Source organism: Ciconia boyciana, chromosome 24, assembly GCF_034638445.1.
Source record: "Ciconia boyciana chromosome 24, ASM3463844v1, whole genome shotgun sequence".
Lineage (NCBI taxonomy): Eukaryota > Metazoa > Chordata > Aves > Ciconiiformes > Ciconiidae > Ciconia > Ciconia boyciana.
Window position 1 is genome coordinate 2,618,860 of NC_132957.1, and position 18,690 is coordinate 2,637,549.

Consider the following 18,690-nt stretch of genomic DNA (forward strand, 5'->3'; position numbering starts at 1 on the left):
GCCAGCGCTGGCCTGGGCTGGCAGAGCCCAGCTTCACTTCTCTCTGCTTCTTTTCACCCCAAATATTTAAAAGCCGCAAATATTTCTCCCCAAATATTTCAGAGCCGATCCCGGCTCCCCTGGGGCAGGATTTAGGGCATCGCACCATGCTCAGACCCCGTATCTGGAGCTGGCTCGTGCCAAGATAATTCCGTTATCGTCTGCTTCCGCTGGAGGCAGCCGATGGGCAGCGTGGCGAGAGCCACCGGCACATCCCGGCGAGAGCCACCGGCACATCCCGACACCGCCGCGGCCACGTCCCCAAGCACGGTCAGTGACATTGCTCCCATCCAGGGAGGACCCGTCCGTGTTCTGGCTCTGCAGGGTTAAAGCCACTTAGGGCACAACCAAGAAGAGAAAAGGCCTGTAAATGTAAAGTGCCATTTATTTTTTTTTTTTCCATGATGAAAATATCAAGTTAAAAAAAAATTGCAACAACAAAATGCTCGATACGCTTTCGCCTCCTCCTCCTCCAAAACCCAGCACCAAAACCAACTGAAAATATCCTAAATCTTTATGAACTGTCCCCGTTCCCCATCTCCCACTTAATTTAAGAGGCAAAAAACCATAACGATGTGCACCCCCGCGTCTCCGGGGTGCCTTGCCCAGGCACAAGCTGAGCCAGCGAGCGCAGACCCCCCCCAAATTTGGGGTCTCCCCCTCTGGGTTTGCCTTGGGGGGACGTGGCTGTCCCCGGCGCTTGCCCCGAGCAGGGCAGCGCCTTCACCCTTTGCTGGGGATGGGGAAAGGAAGGGGGTACGAGGGGTTTGGGGTTACCAAGCCGAGGTGCTTGCTTTTGGGGGGCCGTCACGGTGGGACCTGAGCGCAGGCAGAGGGGATGTCAGCCGCCAGCCCAACGGGGCAAAAAAACAGCCCAAAAAGAAGGAAAACGCACACACACACACACAAAAATCCCACCAAGTTTCCAAAAATCATCTCCTCGTGGGGGGCTTGGGGATCGGAGAGCCCCGTGTGGGGGAGCGAGTCACCCAAAAATACATCCATGTGGTAGAAAGCGCGGTGACAGCAGGGAGCCGCTGTCCCCAGAGCGCAGCCGGTGCTGGATCCGGCCGCTCCATCGGGGCTCAGCCCTTGCAGGCGTGGGGCCGCAGCCACGGCGGGTCCCGGGGGGGTTTGCGAGGCCCTTCCCAGGCAGGAGGGGACGGGACAGGGAGGTGTTGGGCAGGGAGGAAGCATCAGCCACGGTCGGGCCGAGGTGGCCTTTAGAAAAGCCAGCACACGGGTCTCGCCGGGTGGGTTTAATCCCCTCCCAGGGGACTGCAGTGCCCAGCCCAGGCACCCCGCACCTCCCGGCTGAGCCGTGGTGGCCGAGGCCGCTCTTGGGGTGGGCGAGAGGCAGCTGGAGGGGGAAAACCTGCGGCCTGGAGGGGCTTCAGCCTTCCCCAGCCCCAGGGCAGCCCTGCTTCACCCTTCCCTCTGCCCCAGGAGACGGCAGGGTCAGGAGAGGGACCCTGCTCTCGGGCTAGCGCGGGCCACGGTGGACAACCGGGCTCTGCCTCCCACCTCTCTGCACTGGAAGGAGCCAGGGAAGGAAAGCCTGTGCTCTCCCCTCGCCTCGGCACCTGAAGCTGTGAGCCGCAGCTTGCCCCGGAGCCGCGGTCCTGGGGGAGCCACTCGTGCGCCCACCCCGCAGCTCCCACCGGATTCCCTCCCCGCTGCGAGCCGAGAGCTCGGCCTGCGCTCAACAGATCAAGACCCTTCATTAAATATCCAGTGCGCGACAAGACCAGGCTTTAAAACAACTGTTTACAAAGAAAACAAAGATAATACAAATCTCTCCTTCACCCGCAGACGGGCTGGGAGGGAGCTCACCGCTACGCTCTTCTCCAGCTCAGCCATAAATCATCCCGGGGACCTCCTGCTGCTGCAGCGGCAGGACGCCCACCTCGTCCCCGGCCACCCCGGGCAGGACGGTGACACCGTTCCGGGCCACCCTAGACAGGGTTTCTCCATTCCTGGCCCCACTGATTTCTCCACCCCGGAGCCCATGTGAAAGCCAGGGAGGAGGTGAAGCGTCTGCTGTGCAGCCCCTCGCCCCCATCCCCTGCCACCGCCTCACACACACATGCAAGCGTGCACACACACACGATTATTTTCTTTTTTTTTAACCCAAGTGAACATGTTTCAAAAAGAAAAAAAAAAGAGAAAAATTAACATAAGCAGCACCACATTTCCCAAGTGTCAGGAGCTCCAGAGCCGGAGCAGAGACCTGGAACACCCCCACATCAAAAGAAACCGACCCCACTTTGGCTGCGGGTCGGCCGATAGACACTGCCGAGGGGACGGTGCTTTGCCGCTGGGACGCGAGGCGAGAAGGGGCCGGGGAGAAGGAAGGAGGGCAGTTCTGTCATTTACTGAAGGAGAGGAAATGGTGACAGAGGCAGATGTACTGACACCAGGCGGTCGGCTCGGCCCTCACATGGCAGCGCGGGTGGGCGTGCTGGGCTGGTTCAACCGCAGCGTTTTGCACAACCAGCCGGCGAAATCCACCTCCTCCACTTCAGAGCGTTTGATGAAGGTGTGACTCTGAAAGCGAAGGGAAACAGGGTTAGGAACGCGCATCGCCGGCTGCGCCCCGGCTCCCAAAACCCAGCCCCGTGCCGTAGGCTAGACCCCGGAGAGGAGAGGAGATCCTGGTGCGACAGCTCAGGCTGCTCTCGGGCAGTGAAAGCAGATTTTGAGAAAATATTTGTTCCTTGCAGCCCTGTGGCTGGGATTTTAATCCATGCTGGCCACGTAGTGGAGCAAGGAAGATTTGAAGGGGAGCAGAGCCTGCACGGCCCCTGCCCATGAGCAGACCAAAACGCTGCTCTGTACGGGCAGGCAGAGCAAGGTGCTGCAGCTCCTGCACTCCCCGTGGTCCTCACTTGCCCCTGGATACCAAACCTTGCTCTCCCGGGCGCAGAAGGTAACGGAGAAGCACAGGCAGGACAGGACAACCTTGCAACAAGGGCATGGGGCCACAAGGATGCAGGCCACCACCTTTGCAAGGGCTGCACAGGAGCACCCAGACGTAGCTCAGGGGCTCAGCACGATGCCGAGGAGTAAAGCCGAGGTCAACGTGGTTAAACTGGGCTCATAGGATGGTTTGGGTTGGAAGGGACCTTAAAGATCATCTACTTCCAACCCCCCTGCCATGGGCAGGGACATCTTCCACCAGAGCAGGTTGCTCAAAGCCCCATCCAGCCTGGCCTTGAACACTGCCAGGGATGGAGCACCCACAGCTTCTCTGGGCAACCTGTTCCAGTGCCTCACCACCCTCACAGTCAAGAATTTCTTCCTCCTATCTAATGCAAATTACCCTCTTCAGTTTAAAACAGTTACCCCTTGTCCTGTCACTGCACCGCCCCATGAAGAGTCCCTCCCCAGCTTTCCTGTAGCCCCCTTGAAGTGCTGGCAGGCTGCTACAAGGTCTCCCCGGAGCCTTCTCTTCTCCAGGCTGAACAACCCCAGCTCTCAGCCTGTCCTCGTAGGGGAGGTGCTCCAGCCCTCGGATCATCTTCGAGGCTTGAGCAGGTCCATGTCTTTCTTATGCCGGGGACCTCAGAGCTGGACGCAGTACTCCAGGTGGAGTCTCACCAGAGCAGAGGAGGAGAATCCTCTCCCTCGTGCTGGCCACGCTGCTCTTGATGCAGCCCAGGGTACGGTTGGCTTTCTGGGCTGCGAGTGTGTATTGCCGGCTCATATTCAGCCCCATATATTCACATTCATCTGCCCAGCTCGGGAGGCAACGGTTTGTCCCAGGCACCTCCGCAGACATAGGCTCCCAGGTTCCCATCCTGGGCTCCGCATGGGCCAGATACCATCACTGCCTTTGAATCGAAGGCGAGTGAGTCGCTCCCTCTCCTGGGCTCTATTTGGCTCATCTTAAGCTCAGCCTGGGAGTTTCCAGCCTTTTGAGCAAGAGAGGCACAGAGGGACAGGGCAGCGGTTTGCAGATCTGGTGCCACCCCACTATAGAAAGAAAATTGCTCTCCCCACTTACCATCAGCATCTTCAGATCTGCCCGTTCTGCTGGATTTTTAATTAAGCTGAAATGAGAAGAACAAGAGAGCAAAACCAACGCTGAGACATTTCTTGTGGGAAACCGGTTATTGGCTGGAGAGGTCTCCAGCTTCATGGAAAGCCACTTGGCCTCCTGGCTGCTTTACCCAGGAGCCTGGCAGCATGGAAACAGCTCAGAAAGCATCATCTCCAGCAGCCCAGCTCCCAGAGAGAGCTGCAGGATCCATCTCTTCTAGACCGTGTGGATGAACTGCACCCTGGAGAAAAGGACCTAACACTTGGATTAGGGGGATTAATCCCCCTAACGGGGATTAGTGATTTTTGTAATGTCCAATCTCTGTAATTTAATGGGAGCTGTGGCATCAGAAGGTCTGGAAGTCGATGGTGTATGCCTGGTGCCTGCAAGGCTGTGGGGTGACTCACAGCCCCAGCAATCTGCTCCACCATCCCCCTGCCAGGCTCATATTTAGAAGGTGCCGGGATACTGCTAAGCATCACCACAAATAAACTGCTTTTATTTCTATCCTTCCCAAGGCAGGAGTTCCCAGCACAACGCAGGATCACACTGCAGCCAGGAAGAGATCACCTACAGAGCGCGGAGAATATTGCGTTACGCTGAAGGTTTTGGGTGGAGCGGCAGCCCGCAGAGCTGTCAGGGAGCACATACAGGCCTCCACCTTCAGTCATGAGCAGAAATCCTTACCATTTATTTACAAACTCCTGGAAATCTTGCGTGAAAACTCCGTTCGGCAGCTTGGGAGGTGGCTGCAGAGAAAAGGACAAGGTTTCCTGCATCGTTGTGTGGTAAGGGGTCAAAAAGCAGAGTGTTATCTACAGTCTTCAAGGAGCTGCAGAAAAGCTGTGCTCTACAGCCATCCTCCTCCTCCAAGCTGCCCTTCACAACCAGGGAACTGCTCCCTGCCATTTCTTACCGTGGCTGGGCTGACAGCAAACTGCTGCCCCAGCACCCAGCGCAGCTGGGGGGACCCCACGCTGAATCACTGCCAAAGCTGGGAGACCCAAATGGCAGCGTCACAGTTCTGGATCCAACCTCGCAAGTCCTCCTAGCTCTGGCAACGCCCAGGGCGGACGAAGCCGTTCCAGAAACAATAACTGGGGGTCAACTCCTATCACCTTGGAAGGGGAAGCTGCTCTTTCCACTTGCTGGTGGGACGGACCCTACCCTGCGAGTCTGGTAGGACATTTCAGCCTGGGATTTTAGCACCGGTCACCCTCAAAGGGCTTCACCTGGTAAAACGTGCACGACCTCAGCATCTGCGCAGAGGGAGCATTTGTCCTTTGCTGATCTAGGGAGGAGCACGTTTGAAGTGGCAGGTGGCAGAAGGAGCAGGTCATTACAGGCAAGAGCTCCCCTCGCTGCTCTCCTCTTTGAAGGGAGAATTATAAACTTCCCCCTGCAGAGCTTTATTCCAAAACCAGAGATACTTTTGCGATACAAAGAGGTGCGAAGAGGGAACGGGGGAGAAGGAAAGGACGTCGGTACAGCTCAGAGGGGCTCTCTATCAAAAAGCCCCTGTTCAAAAAAAGGTTTTGGAGCCCACCCTGACTCAGCAGAAGGGACACGACACCGTGGTACCTCAGGGAAGCCCACCAGAGCCGATGGTAAAGAAATACTCACCTCATTAACTATATAATCCAGCAGTTCAAAGATGGCCATTGCAGGCCGGCTGTCCATCCCATGGCCTGCGTGATTAAGATGACAAAAACAGCGGTGAGAGGCTGTTCAGGGACAGCGAGGGGCCTCATTTCGTGTGAAAAGCATGTGTGCTGTGGGACTTTTCCTGGGAGAGGCAGAGGCAACCCACTTGGGAACTGACTCGCGGTTAAAAAATAACAAAGAGAAAACCAAAACGCATTCCGAAATTTCGGATTTCTTTCACCATGCCTATAGTCCAGATTTATTTCCTAGCTTGGAGCATTTGGAGAGTACCAGACCATCTGCTGTGGCAGGCTGGCAGCGTTTCTAGAGCCTTCTGCTTCCAAGCAAAAGGCTCAAGCCGAGCCTCCTTCAAACACCCGTGCCGGTTTGGTACTTCTACGAGAGCTACCAGCAAAGCTGTTCTCAAAAACCTGCCCCGAGCTTGAAAGGAACCTGTTGGCAGCACGGGCAGAGCCCGAGGAGCAACATGGGCTCTGACAGTGTCCCTCAAAGGACCTCCTCCAAGGGGTCCACATCCCAAGAGCCTGCACCGGCCCCAGCACGGGGCGCTTTGCTGCGTGGCTTGAGCCTTCTTGTGGGACACAGCAGGGTCTAAAAGCAGATAAACTGAGCTCTTCAAAATCTTAGTAGACCCTGGTTGGCATCGTGAGAGCCTCCTCACCTCCCCATACAAGACCAGACTCCCGCCTGCGCTCGTTAGGAATTACAAACCTCAGCGGTAGAGTGGATTCTGCGGGAGCATTGACACGGCTCCATCTGCTCTGCAGAGAGGGGCCTCCCTAGAAACACTCACCTCCCCGCCACAACCTCATCCAAAACGGCCTTCGGCTAACCCAGCCACACCGAACAAAACCCGACCCCTTCTCCCCCATGTCTGCATGTTGTTTCCAATGCATACGACAGCCCCTACCACTGACGGGGCGTCCTGGGGGCCTGGCCCGCGGCGAGATGCTGTGAGACTCTCCCTCTGCCCCGTCCACCACAGGACGGCCAAATATTGCTTCCAGTTCCTTGGAGTCTGGCGGGGGGATTGGGTACCTTCCGATAGACAGCTCCACTAACGACAGACCCATGCTCCAGATGTCGGACTGGACCGAGTAGTGGGTGCCCTGCAACCGCTCGGGCTGGGAGGAAAGACCACAGAAACACACACTGAGTCAGAATATCAATAGGCAAAGTCACAAATATCAGGCACTGAACTTAAATAGGTGAGACTCGATATCCTGACGGCCTCTCCATCTCAGGTCTCCACCCCTCCAGGGAAAGGGCTGTCCCAAATGCGTCATGTGCAAACATAAAGCACTTGTATGCGTCTAATCAACAGCTACAGTTGAGCAGCATTTACAGCTGCTTATACTTAGGAGTCCAGAGTACACAGTAGGAATCTATTTCTCTGTATGCTGAGATCTAATGAACTCAATTTATTAACATTTTTTTTTTCCCCTGCTCACTCCTGTTAATACCCAAGAGGAATCTGAGGAGCAGAAAATCCACTCTAGGCTCTTACCATTGAAAGAAAAATAAAAATGAAAAATAAATAAGCCAATGCAAGTCATCCATACTGGCAGCTTTGAGTCAGCTGCGCAGACCCAGTGGCTGAGTGCAAAGGAGATATTATTTTTAAATAGCCACTGTCTAACTATAACCGTACTTGAATAACCATTCCCAAAATATGAGAGCAGCTCAGACCTAGGCACCGAAGCGTAGCCTGATGGCTTCGCTAGTAACCCACCACTCGTTCCCAGCCACGACCACACACGGTGCGGGGAGAAGACCCCCAGCCACCCTCTGCCTTTCAGCCAGCAGGACCTGGGGACTGGGAGCCAGCCAGGAGGAGATTTTATTGTTAGGGGTGCTCTATTATCCGCAGCGGAGCTAACGCCGACTATGATTCTCATTTAAAGGAGAGGCACAATCAGCTCTTCCTGCAGTTCACTCTCACTGGCTGACCCCAATTTGGCTTTAATTTCCCATTAGCCTGTACCAAAACCCAGCTGCACTAAACTGGTTTTACCCCCATTTTGCCAGCAAGCGCACATGGTCAAAGCAGCAGAGGAGGAGCGTGTACCTGCATCCCCTCCGCACTCAGTTTTTTGGACAGAGCTTTGCATACAGAAAGAGATGGTTTTGAACCCAACAAACACTCGCCAAAATAAAAGAGAGGAGTATTTGTAGGATCCGAGACATCTTTCCCTGCAAGTCTCTGCTTTTCCACGGGCATCACTGCTAGCCAGGCACAGGTTGGAGCCGACAAGACACCGACTCCTTGAGAGGACGCGGAGGCGTCTGCTTCTCCGGCACAGGACAGTGCGTCGAAGCACTGGGCTCACCCCCAATGTGAGCCAGGAACGGGGCAGTCCGGATGAGGATGGAAAGACAGAGCAAAACCATGAGCACATCGGACGCTACATACTGATTCTGTAAGAGCCGAGTTGAACCCAAATTGTAAAAAATAAAAAAAAAAACCCAGCTGAAAGGAACTTACAGACATGTAGGACCGAGTTCCCACAAAAGAGTTTGCCATGGAGTCAATGAGTTGACCGCTGACCCCAAAATCACACAGCTTAATCTCTCCTCGAGAATTAACCAGGATGTTAGAAGGCTTCACATCTGACAACAGCAAGAGAGAAGAGCATAAATGTGACTCTAGGTAAAATACAGGGCTCTTGTACCGCAGACAGTTATTTTTAGGTTCCTCCTCTCACCTCTGTGCATGATTTGGTGCTTCTCCCTCAGATACGCCAAGCCTCTCAGAACCTAGAAGGAAACCAAAGACAGGATGAGATCAGAACTTCGGCAGGACGCGTTGCATAAACTCTGGGTGCTGCCACACTGCAGCTTGGCGAGGAAAGCTGCCCCGTAGTGTCCACGCGTTTCAGGGTTTGCAACCTGGGTTTCAGGGTTTATCACCAAGTCAATCACAGATCTTGGGTTAACCACCCAAGAAAGCTTCTCCCAAATCTTCTCCAGGAGAAGTCAACACCGGCTAGTGCAACGCAAGGGGTCGGAGCTATGGAGAGTGGTTGGGAATATGCTTTTCCCCTCCCCTCTCGCACACACCACTGCCTCCTGCCCTAGGTCGGAGAGGAAAGCATGTATGGGGAAACGAAGAAAGCTTCCCAAGGCAACACAGCATTATTCCCAAACCGTGCCCAGCAAATCCTTTCCGGAAGCCTGAAGAGCCACCGTAACTCACCGCTATACTGACTTTCCCCAAGATCTCCTCGGGAATTCTTTTGGCTTCTTTCAATACTTGATCCAAAGAGCCACCATCCTAAAATAAAGAACATCAAAATGACCAACACTCCAATCCCCGGCAGGAAAACAGAGCAGCTGGCTGTACAGGCAAGCATGCCCAGGGAGGGCAAGTGGTATATGAGCAGCAGAAAGCATCCCAGCTCAGCTGTCTGCAACGACTCAGCATCGAGCACACTCCTTTTACAGAAAAAAAAAAAAAGATAGATATCTGGTGATCAGAGCTCAAGCTTCTCACTGAAAACTATTTTAATGCTATCTTCTATCAGCTCTACTTCTTGCTATCAGTTCTTAGCTTCCTTTCCGTCAGTGGTAAATGCAAAGATGATGCTGTCAGTGCTGATCCGGAGGAGCGACAACACTATTCTCCGCCAGAGACAACAGAAAATGCACGCTGTGCTTCACAGCAAGCTCTGCAGAGCAGCGAGTTTACAACATTTCCGTTTGGCCAACCCCCAAACCTCTGCTTCCGCTTTCCACAAAGTCGATCTCTCTGTCATTTCGATGCCTAAGCAGGAGCGTGCAGCTCCTACCAGGAGCACAGCGGCCTTGCTGCAGCCAGAGCAAGGAGCCATCACGGCTGCCAGCACCCTAACCCACTTCACCCGCAATTTCGAGTCTCTGGGAGAAGCAATTCAGAACGCTCCAGGGAGCAGCAGTTTGCAGAGGAGGAACGGGGACTCACCATGTGTTCCATGCAGATGGAGATCTCTCCGTCGCTGTAGAAGGCTCCATAGAAACCCACGATATATGGGGAATTACACTCATGCAGCACCTGCAGCTCTCGGATAATCTGATTCCTGATGGCCGGTTTGATTTCTAAATGAATCAGCTGCCAAGAAAGAAAAAAAGATATTCAAGGCATAACAACTGGGGAAAAAAAAAAAACCCAACAAACTTTCAGGAACCATGTGAGCAAGTCCTGAGTGTTGGAAAGAAACAAAGTCTTCAAGGGAAGCTCCGCTTTGACGTAGCCCTTTTACCACTTGCAGACTAATATTAAGGATAAAGGGAGAGGCAGAGCCCTGCGCAGCCTGTTAGCAACTGAGGCAACTGCCGGCCATGTAACACGTGGAGATCGCACAGGATACAGAGCGGAAAGACAAGTCAGAAGTTTGATGCAGATCTGACTCAGCAGACGGGAACATTTTCACAAGTTCTGTAGGTGTTGTAAGAAGAGGTGCTCTGATATCAAGGAAACCACAGAAAGTAAAGAAAAAAAAAGTGAAGATTATGCACGTGAAAGAGCAGTTGCTTTATTCCTTGGGCTCCACGTAGAGTCAGTTAACACAGCTGTGGGTAGGGAAGCCAGAGCTAGAAAATACAATGGCAGGTCAGAAAAAAGAGCCACTGTGACTGTAAGCTCTAGGACGCCCAACCCCAGGGACGTCTGTCCTTCCCGCACACCTACAAAGGCCGGTCTCTGCAGGAAGGACAGCAGTGCTGCAGCTTGCCCTCGCTTCAGTTTCTGAACACGGAGCTCCCAACAATCTCAAAACCACCCAGTGACACCCAACGCTCCCAAATCAAACGCCCTGGAAGACTCTGAGAGCTCAGCTCCGAGTGAAGCCACCTAGAGAAGCGGATTTGCTTGTGAGACCGACTAAACCATCCCAACAGCAGGTGAGACCAGAGGAGCCCAAGGAAGCCGCCCTACAGAGGAGCCCAAGGAAGCCGCCCTACAGAGGAGCCCAAGGAAGCCGCCCTACAGAGGAGCCCAAGGAAGCCGCCCTACAGAGGAGCCCAAGGAAGCCGCCCTACAGAGGAGCCGTTGCACTGTTCTTGCTGAGCACTGCCTTTGCAGGCAGAAGAACCTCCTGGTTTTCTATTATAGGGCACCACAGTAAAAGAAGTCGCTCATAAACCCATGTCTGAGACGAATCGCTGTCATGGCTGCTTGGAACTACCTTGGGCATCTGTTAAGTGGGTGGTGAGGGGCGAGGAACACGTGCATCAAACTCCTGTCTATGCAGGAACAGCCCCCCGTCCCTCCACCTGCCATTTCCAGTCCTCGTTAGCCACAACCTAGGATCCTCAAGAGATCTGCTCCTATCCAGTTTAGCTGAGTTCATTAAAAACAGCTTCACTGCCAAAAAGAATAAACTTATGTTTTCACACAAGGCGCTCCAAACCCCGGGGACCTGTCGCAGAGAGCGTGGCCGCTCCCAGGGGACTCGGAGCCAGGCAGAGCAGCCAGGTCGCTCACAGAGAGGAAGCAGGAAAGGTTCCACCTGAAACGTAGCTGGGGGCAGCTGGGACCATGGTCCCGACCCCGGCGAGGTGGTTAGGGTGCAGACGGGTCACCGCAGAGAGATCCCAACCGAAGCCGGCTCTCCCAGAGCCAGGGCAAGCGCCAGGCACTCTCCAGCAGACAACACCACAGCCCGCTCCTCCCGCTCCCCCGTTACCTTCCGTGCCATAACGAGCCCTGAGGGTTTGTGCTGCACTTTGGTGACCACACCGCCATTGCCAGCCCCCAGTTCAGAGATCCTCTCAAAGTCATCGTCCTTCAGCTCGCCTACTTTGGCTTTCTGCGTAAGGAAAGCTTCCAGGCGCTTCTTCTGCTGCTCGTCCAGCTCCAATTCCTCGAGCTTTTTCTGAAGGTCCACGAGGTTTGCCCTGGAGAGGTGAGGAGGAGACAGAAGGGACGGTCAGGAGACTGTCAGGGCAGCGCAAGAGAAAGAGGGGTTGGTTTTTTTTTAGGGAAGCAGAGGGAAATAACTGAAAACTGTCGTCCGACACATACTCAGCCCATATCAGACACATATCAGCCCCTGACATAGCAGTGAGACTAAAGCAAAGCTCTGGAGAGAGGCAGGGCTCAGCTCCGGTGCTGACAGGGTCACACGGACAGCGAGACCCATGGTGCAATATCTGCCCAACACGCACATCTCCTCTGGAGAGGAGCTCTAGTGCAGTCAGCTGCTTTGGGAAAGCCAAGGAGTAGGGAAAATCCTTCAACTCTTAAAGAGGCAGCACAGCTCAGCCCGGAGAGAACGGCAGCACCAGCAACCTCTCCCTCTCCCAACACAGGAAGCCAAGCTTGGGTTTCGCTGCGAAATACGAGAAGGGCTTTCCAGGGTACCCAGCAACCCCCTGCTCCGTTACATGTGTGTGTCCCCCCCCAAATCCACCGCTCCCGAGCACAAAGGGGGGGTCTGTGCTCCCCCAGCACCTGCTGCCGAGCTCCCATCGCCCGGGCAGGCTCCAGCTGCTCTCTCCCATTTGCTGCCCACCCCCTTTTCCAACCCCCCCCCCCTCGACCCAGGGCGATGGTTGGGGAGGGGTCTCACCCCACCTCTTCCACCCAGCAACCCCATGCGATGCTCTGCCTCCCCCAGCACTGCCCATGCCCCCTCTCCACCACCCCTCGCCCCACACGTCCTGCCCCCCCCAGCCCTGATTACTACCCCAAATCCTCGCCCCAAGCCTCGGTCCCCATCCCAGCCCCAACCTGCGTGGCCAGGCCTGGCCCCCCAACGCCCCAGGCCCCCAGACCTGCCCCCAGCCTCCTCCGCCTTCCCTGCCACCCCCCAGCAGACCCGGGGATCACACCAGCCTCCACCCCTGCCCCATCCCATCCCCGCCCGCCCCAGCCCCTCTAACACCCAACCTGGCCACCCCCGGCTCTGGCTCCCCGACCCCCCTCACCCCGGACACCCCCAGGCTGGGCCCATCCAGCCCCCCAGCCCCGGCCTGTCCCGGCCCCCCAGGCGCGCTGCCCGCCCCGCCCCGGCCCCCGCAGCCTCCCCAGGCCCGGTGCCCGCCCTGCCCCGGCCCTCCCCCCGGCCCGGGGCCCCCCCCCCGGGCCCGGGGCCCCCCCGGCCCCGGCGCAGGCCGGGCGGGCGCCGCCACCACTCACTCACTCGGCGGAGCCGTCGGGGCTCGGCCCCTCGGCAGCGCTGGGGGCGATGTTGAGGGCCGGCAGCACCGGCTTCCTCTTGGCCGGCATGGCCGGGCCGGGCCGCGCCTGCGGGGCCTAGCGGGGGCGCGGCCGCGCGGCGCGGGGGCGCGCGGGGGCGGGGCCAGAGGGGGCGGGCCGCGCAGGGCCTATGGGGGGGCGCGGCCGCATGGCGCGGGGGCGCGCGCGAGGGGCGGGGCCAGAAGGGGCGGGGGGAGCAGAAGGGGCGTGGCCCGAGAGCCGCGGGGAGAGGGTGGGGCCGCGGAGTCTCGCGAGAGCTCGCGAGGGAGGGAGGGAGGGAGGTGGCGGGAGGGCGCGCCACCACCGAGGGGGCGGGGCCTGGGGCGGGGCCGAGGGAGCCAGCGCTAATGGCCTCGGCGGTAATTAGCGGCCCAGCAATTAGCGGGAGCCGCCCCGCCCTGCCATGCCCCGCCCTCCCGCCCTGCCATGCCCCGCCCTGCCATGCCCCGCCCGGCCCGGGGCTGCCGGGGGGCCCTAGGGAGGCCGGGCAGCCCCCAGCCCCGCGGGCCGCGGTGCCGGGCGGGCAGCGCCCTTTGCTCGGCTCCAGGGGCTCCCGTCGCCGGCGCCGGGCCATAAAGCGGGGAGCGGCCTTCCCCGGGGCCGCCCGGTCAGAGGGCGTCGAGCGGCAGATAACGGGGCGCGGCCTCGGCCCCGCGCCACGCCTCGGCCCGCGGCGCCTTCCCCGCCCCCCCGCCCCCTCCCTGCGCCAAGGGGGCCCGGGGGATCGCGGGGGTCCGGGCGGGAGGGGCTCATCTGGGGGGGCGACACGGGTGACACGCGTGGGGCTGGCACCCTGACGGCGGGGCGGCGGGGAGGGAGGAAGGCGGCGGCCGGCGAACCGTCGCGTGTTCGGCCCCAGAGAGCCGCGGGGGAAACTGAGGCACGGCAGGCAGGGGCCGGGTGGGCAGCGGAGCCCGGGCGTCCAGCCAGCCCTGGGCGCAGGGGGGAGCGGGGTCTGTTGTGGAGGAGGCCGCAGGTGGTAGAGTCCAAGTCAACGTCTTCCCCGGATGTTGTTCTCCACACCTATAAAATGTGATTAACGCCGATACGCTCGTCTGAAAAAAAGGGAAATTGTCCCCAAAATGGGTGAAAGTTCACGGGCAATCACAGCGCTCGGACTTCGCTCACCAGCCCCGGGCCCCTCCTGCCCCGCTCGCCGGAGGAGGACAAAAACATTTGGCTAATGAGTTACGGAGCGCAATGGGTCCATCCCCGGGGCGGCCCTCCCATCGCTCGCCACCGTCCCCAATCAGGGACGGGAGATTTTGCAATCCGGGACGTTATTTCTGTGCAGTTGGAGTTTAAACTTTGCCACTCGGGTCAGGGCACCACAGAGGAGGAGGAGGAGGTCGTGGCCGGGCTCGGTGTCCGCCCCGCTCCCCTGCGCACCAAGCGGGTTGAGAAGACAGGACGGATCTGTGGGAGTGGGATCTCACGCAGGTATGTCCTGGCTGCCGGCGCTCACCAGGGTCCCTCTACCTGATGGTCCCACAGGGCCATCGGGGTTCACTGGAAGGACTGAGGATGAAGGACAGGGGGCAATAAAGCCCCTTGCCTGGGTTGGCCAGCCAAACGTCATGGTAATGACAACCATCCCCAAGCCTGGCTTGGAGGACACTTCCGTCGGTGCTTAATAGGTTGGGAAGGGCAGTTGGGTGATGCGTTGGGTGGTTGGGTGGTGGGTTGGGTAGTTGGGGAGTGGGTTGGTCAATCAATCAATCAAACAGTTGACTGGTCAGTCAGTTGGTCACTGGCTTGGTTATTCGGTCAGTCAGTCAGCTGGTCAGTTGGCCAACAAGTTGACCATTTGGTCTGTTTCTTGGTCAGTTCATTGATTTGGCTGGTCAACCGGTTCGTCAGTTGGTCAACTGGTTGGTCAGCTGGTTGGCTAGTTGGGCTGCCAGTCAGCTGATCAGCCGTTTGGGCAACTGGTCAGTTGGCCCGTTGGTTTTCTCTGAGTCCGGGGTCTCAAGCAGTGCCTGAGGTGGCAGTGGCAGAGCGGGGCTGAGGCCCCTCCTCGGGGCCGGCCGGTGGCAGCAGTCTCCTCCCCCTCCGCTTGCCACCCAAAATGATTAACCTGATCTTCTGGAGCGGTCACACGTGTGGGACAGGACTGGACAGGGGATCTGACCCAGCCCACGGGCGCTCATCCCGCTCCTGCACGTGGGGGGCATGGTAGGGCTGGGGCAGCTGGGTGCCTGCGGGGAGTTCACAGGGAATGGGTTAGGGACCTGACCCTGCCACCTCGCAGCCATGGCCTCTGGCGTGGGCAGCCTCGACAGCCTCGACCTGCTGGACCTCCTCTTCGACCGCCAGGATGGGATCCTCCGTGGCGTGGAGCTGGGGACACCACCGGGCGCCTGGCACAAGGACGGGGTGAGTCCCCTGGGCTGAGGAGGCCCATCCTCACCTCATCCCTGGCAGGAGAGCCCCATCCCCACGCCTTGCCCAGGAGCTGGGACCACCCCGCAGCGCGGGCAGCTCCTGTGGGCACCCCAGGGTGACGGGCACCCCATGGTGACGGGCGCCCGTGTCCCTGCAGTGTGCCCAGGACGGCGAGGACTTCCTCAGCTCCATCCTAGGCTCCGGGGACTCAGTGTCGGACTCGCCCGACTGGTCCCCGGCCACCAGCGACAGCGGGGTCTCCGAGGACCCCCCCTCCGACCAGCTCGACAGCCCCCCCAGGTGCTGTGACGGGGGTCCCAGCGAGGTCCTGTACCCCTATGCCAACCCCTGTCGGGCTCTGCCCCTCCCGGGGGGGGCTGGGGTCCTGCACCCCGAGGTCTCCATCGACCTGGGTGAGCCACGGGGGAGAGACTGGGCAAAGGACCAGCCTGGGGGCACCGGAGGGACGGGGGGACTGGGGACATTGGGGACCTGAGGGGGATGGGGGAGCTGGGGTCTCTCGGGGATAGTGAGGAAATTAGGGGAGCTGGGGGGACTGGAGGGAACTGGGCAGACTGGGGAGAAGTGGGAGGTCTGGAGGACTGGGGGGGGGCGGGGGAGTGGGGAGAGCTTGGGAACTGGGGTGAACTGGGCAGACTGGTGTTGGTGGGGGAGACTGGAAGAGGAGGGAGGTTTGGGGTGACTGGGGGTGCCGAGGTGGGCTGAGCAGCGCGGGTGTGTTCTGGGGGGGCCGGGGCAGGACCAGAGGGACAGTTTGGGGGAACAGAGTCCAGGGCCACTGGACTGGCAGGTGACAGCAAGTCACCGTAGCTCCTGGGTCTCGGCAGGGGTGAGGGTCCTGCACCGGGGACACTGGGGACAGAGGGACAGGGGACATAGGGGACACAGGGGCCATAGGACTGCTGACAGCCTCCGCTCTCCCCTCACCCAGACATGTGGCACCCCGGCTTCTTCCTGGAGGAGAGCCAGGACCTGCCCGTGGTCTCCCCGCCCGCATCCTGCACCCTCACCGTCAAGGACCTGCTGCTCTCAGGCAGCGCTGATGCCGTGAGTCCCTGCCCCTGTGTCCCCATCCCTCCTTGTCCCCAGCCTTGTCCCTTCCTGGTGCATGATCCCCTCCCCATTCCTGTCCCCATCCCTCCCCGTCCCCACACTTGTCCCCTCTCCCACACCACGGTCCCATCCCTGTCCCTTCCTGGACCACGATCCCATCCTCATCCCCGCACCGTGGTCCCCACCGTGGTCCCTGGGGTCAGCCGCGGGGTGACCCCGCCACCCAGGGCCGTCACCCACCCGTGGCCCCACAGCAGCCGCAGGTGCCCGGCTCCCTGCTGAGGCAGAGCCAGGGGCAGTTCCAGGAGCTGGTGCTGACGGAGGACGAGAAGAAGCTGCTGGCGAAGGAGGGGGTGTCCCTGCCCACGCAGCTGCCCCTCACCAAGGTGGGTCCCGCCATGCCTGGGAAGGGTGCAGAGTGAGGGGGTGCCAACCCCGGCGGCCCTGACCCCCCCTTGTCTCCCCCAGTACGAGGAGCGGGTGCTGAAGAAGATCCGGCGGAAGATCAGGAACAAGCAGTCGGCTCAGGAGAGCCGCAAGAAGAAGAAGGAGTATATCGACGGGCTGGAGAGCCGGTACAGCCCCCAAACCCCTGCTCTGGGCATGGCCACGCACCAACCCCCGGGGCTGGCACCCCCCTGCCCCAGGCACCTGGGGGCACCCGGCTGGCCGTTGATGGGCACGCTGCTCCTTGCCAGCCCCCTGAGCTGTCCCCCCCGACCTCGTCCCCCTCTCCCTGTCCCCCAGGATGACGGCGTGCACGGCCCAGAACCAGGAGCTGCAGAGGAAAGTCCTGCACCTGGAGAAGCAGAACTCGTAGGTGTTCCGGGGCAGGATGGGGACGAGGGTGGGTAGGATGGGGCTGGGACTCCCCCCCCACCCCTGGCCAGACCTGCTAGGGGGCAAGAGGGGCTTGGAGGTGCTAATGGGCTCTCCCTGTCCCCAGGTCCCTCCTGGAGCAGCTGAAGAAGCTCCAGGCCCTTGTGGTACAGTCAAGCAACAAGGCAGCGCAGACGGGAACCTGCATCGCAGTGCGTGGAGCCCCCAGATCCCCCCACGGCCTCCTTGCTTGGAGGGAGGGATGCTCAGACCCATGGAGATGTGCTGGCAGGGGTGGATGGAAGGGTGGACAGAGGGATGGACGTGTGCTAAGGCAGAGGGATAGATGCTCCAAGGTTGGATGGATGGAGGAAGGGATGGAGGCGTGTGAGGAGGGATGGATGGAGGGAGGGATGGATGGAGGGAGGGAGGGATGGCGGTGTGCTGCCAGGGGCACGTGCACAGGGAGAGACGGAGGGATGCAGTCCTCGTTCTGCCACCAGCCCCCTCTCTGGGAGCCGTGTCCCAGAACCCGGTCCCCCCTCCACCACTGTGCATGGTGACGTCCCCGCTCTCCCCCCAGGTCCTGCTGCTCTCTTTCGCACTCATCGTCTTCCCCTCCATCAGCCCCTTTGCCCCCAGCAAGGCCGAGGCAGACGGCGACTTCGGACCCGTGCGAGGTGAGGGCTGCGCCGGGGCTGCGCTGGGAGCTCAGGGCACTGGAGCGGGCCCTGACCCTCCTTCGCGCTCAGTTTTCTCCAGGTCCCTGCACAACGCGGCCGCCTCCCGCGTGGCTTACACACAGCCCCAAGTCGGGGACGAGAAGTCCCCAGAGCCGCTGTGGCCGGAGCACCTGGGCGAAGCCCCCGAGACGCTACATGAAGCCTTCGGCGGCCACGTGTTCACCCCACGCCCAGACAAAGTCTCCCCCCGTAACGGCACGCAGCCGCTCGCCTCGGAGGGGCTGAGCCGCGGGGACGGGGATCAAGCCGACACCGTGTCTGGGGACGACACCATGCCGCATCATGGCCTGGCGTCGCTGGCTTGGACCGAGGCTGGCCACAGCAGGCCCACGGTGCTGGAGCCGGCTGAGGAGCTTTAAGCAGCAGCCAGGGACCACGGGGGATGCGATGGGGTGGCTCAGCACCTCATCCCCTATGGGACAAGCCCTCGGGGTGGCCCCTCTAGGATTTGCCTTCAGGCACGGGCAGATGCTGGACCCACTTGGCTTTGCTTGTACCTGTGAACTGGGAAGATGAGACCGGTTCCCACTGGCCTTACTGGGAGAGAAGGGGCTGCTCCTTCCCCCCGGGTGCAGCAGGAGTTGCGGAAGGGAGAGGGGGTTGCTCAGGATGGGGACGAGGGAACTGGAGGGGCCCTGGACTCGTTGGCTGTTGATGTAGCAACTGGTTGGTTTTGGTTTTTTGGTTTTTTTTTTAAGCTTTATTTTCATCTCTAAATAAAAGGTATTTTGGAAAAAATCCACCTG

At 59.4% G+C, this 18,690-nt stretch overlaps 2 protein-coding genes across 6 annotated transcripts; one reads left to right on the plus strand and one right to left on the minus strand.

The window, feature by feature from the left end:
- Window positions 1-406: 406 nt before the first annotated feature.
- MAP2K2 (mitogen-activated protein kinase kinase 2) lies at window positions 407-13,012 on the minus strand. Its single transcript, XM_072845477.1, has 11 exons — window positions 12,868-13,012; window positions 11,410-11,620; window positions 9,687-9,833; window positions 8,943-9,020; window positions 8,452-8,503; window positions 8,232-8,356; window positions 6,657-6,870; window positions 5,705-5,769; window positions 4,769-4,830; window positions 4,046-4,091; window positions 407-2,586 (listed from the first exon to the last, which is right to left on the minus strand). Exons 1-11 carry the CDS (start codon window positions 12,951-12,953, stop codon window positions 2,476-2,478), a joined length of 1,197 nt encoding a protein of 398 aa, XP_072701578.1. The 5' UTR covers window positions 12,954-13,012; the 3' UTR covers window positions 407-2,475.
- A 226-nt stretch (window positions 13,013-13,238) lies between these two features.
- Window positions 13,239-18,658, plus strand: CREB3L3 (cAMP responsive element binding protein 3 like 3). 5 transcript variants are annotated; one of them, XM_072845832.1, is made up of 11 exons: window positions 13,239-13,282; window positions 14,248-14,363; window positions 15,175-15,299; window positions 15,466-15,721; window positions 16,261-16,376; window positions 16,637-16,768; window positions 16,851-16,957; window positions 17,130-17,198; window positions 17,329-17,413; window positions 17,785-17,881; window positions 17,954-18,657. In XM_072845832.1, exons 3-11 carry the CDS (start codon window positions 15,177-15,179, stop codon window positions 18,301-18,303), a joined length of 1,335 nt encoding a protein of 444 aa, XP_072701933.1. In that variant the 5' UTR covers window positions 13,239-13,282; window positions 14,248-14,363; window positions 15,175-15,176; the 3' UTR covers window positions 18,304-18,657. The 5 variants fall into 5 exon arrangements, with proteins under 5 accessions (XP_072701933.1, XP_072701934.1, XP_072701932.1 ...); XM_072845833.1 differs by lacking the exon at window positions 13,239-13,282 and adding an exon at window positions 15,015-15,098 and having other exon boundaries at window positions 13,379-14,363; window positions 17,954-18,658; XM_072845831.1 differs by lacking the exon at window positions 13,239-13,282 and having other exon boundaries at window positions 13,379-14,363.
- The last annotated feature ends 32 nt before the right edge of the window (window positions 18,659-18,690 follow it).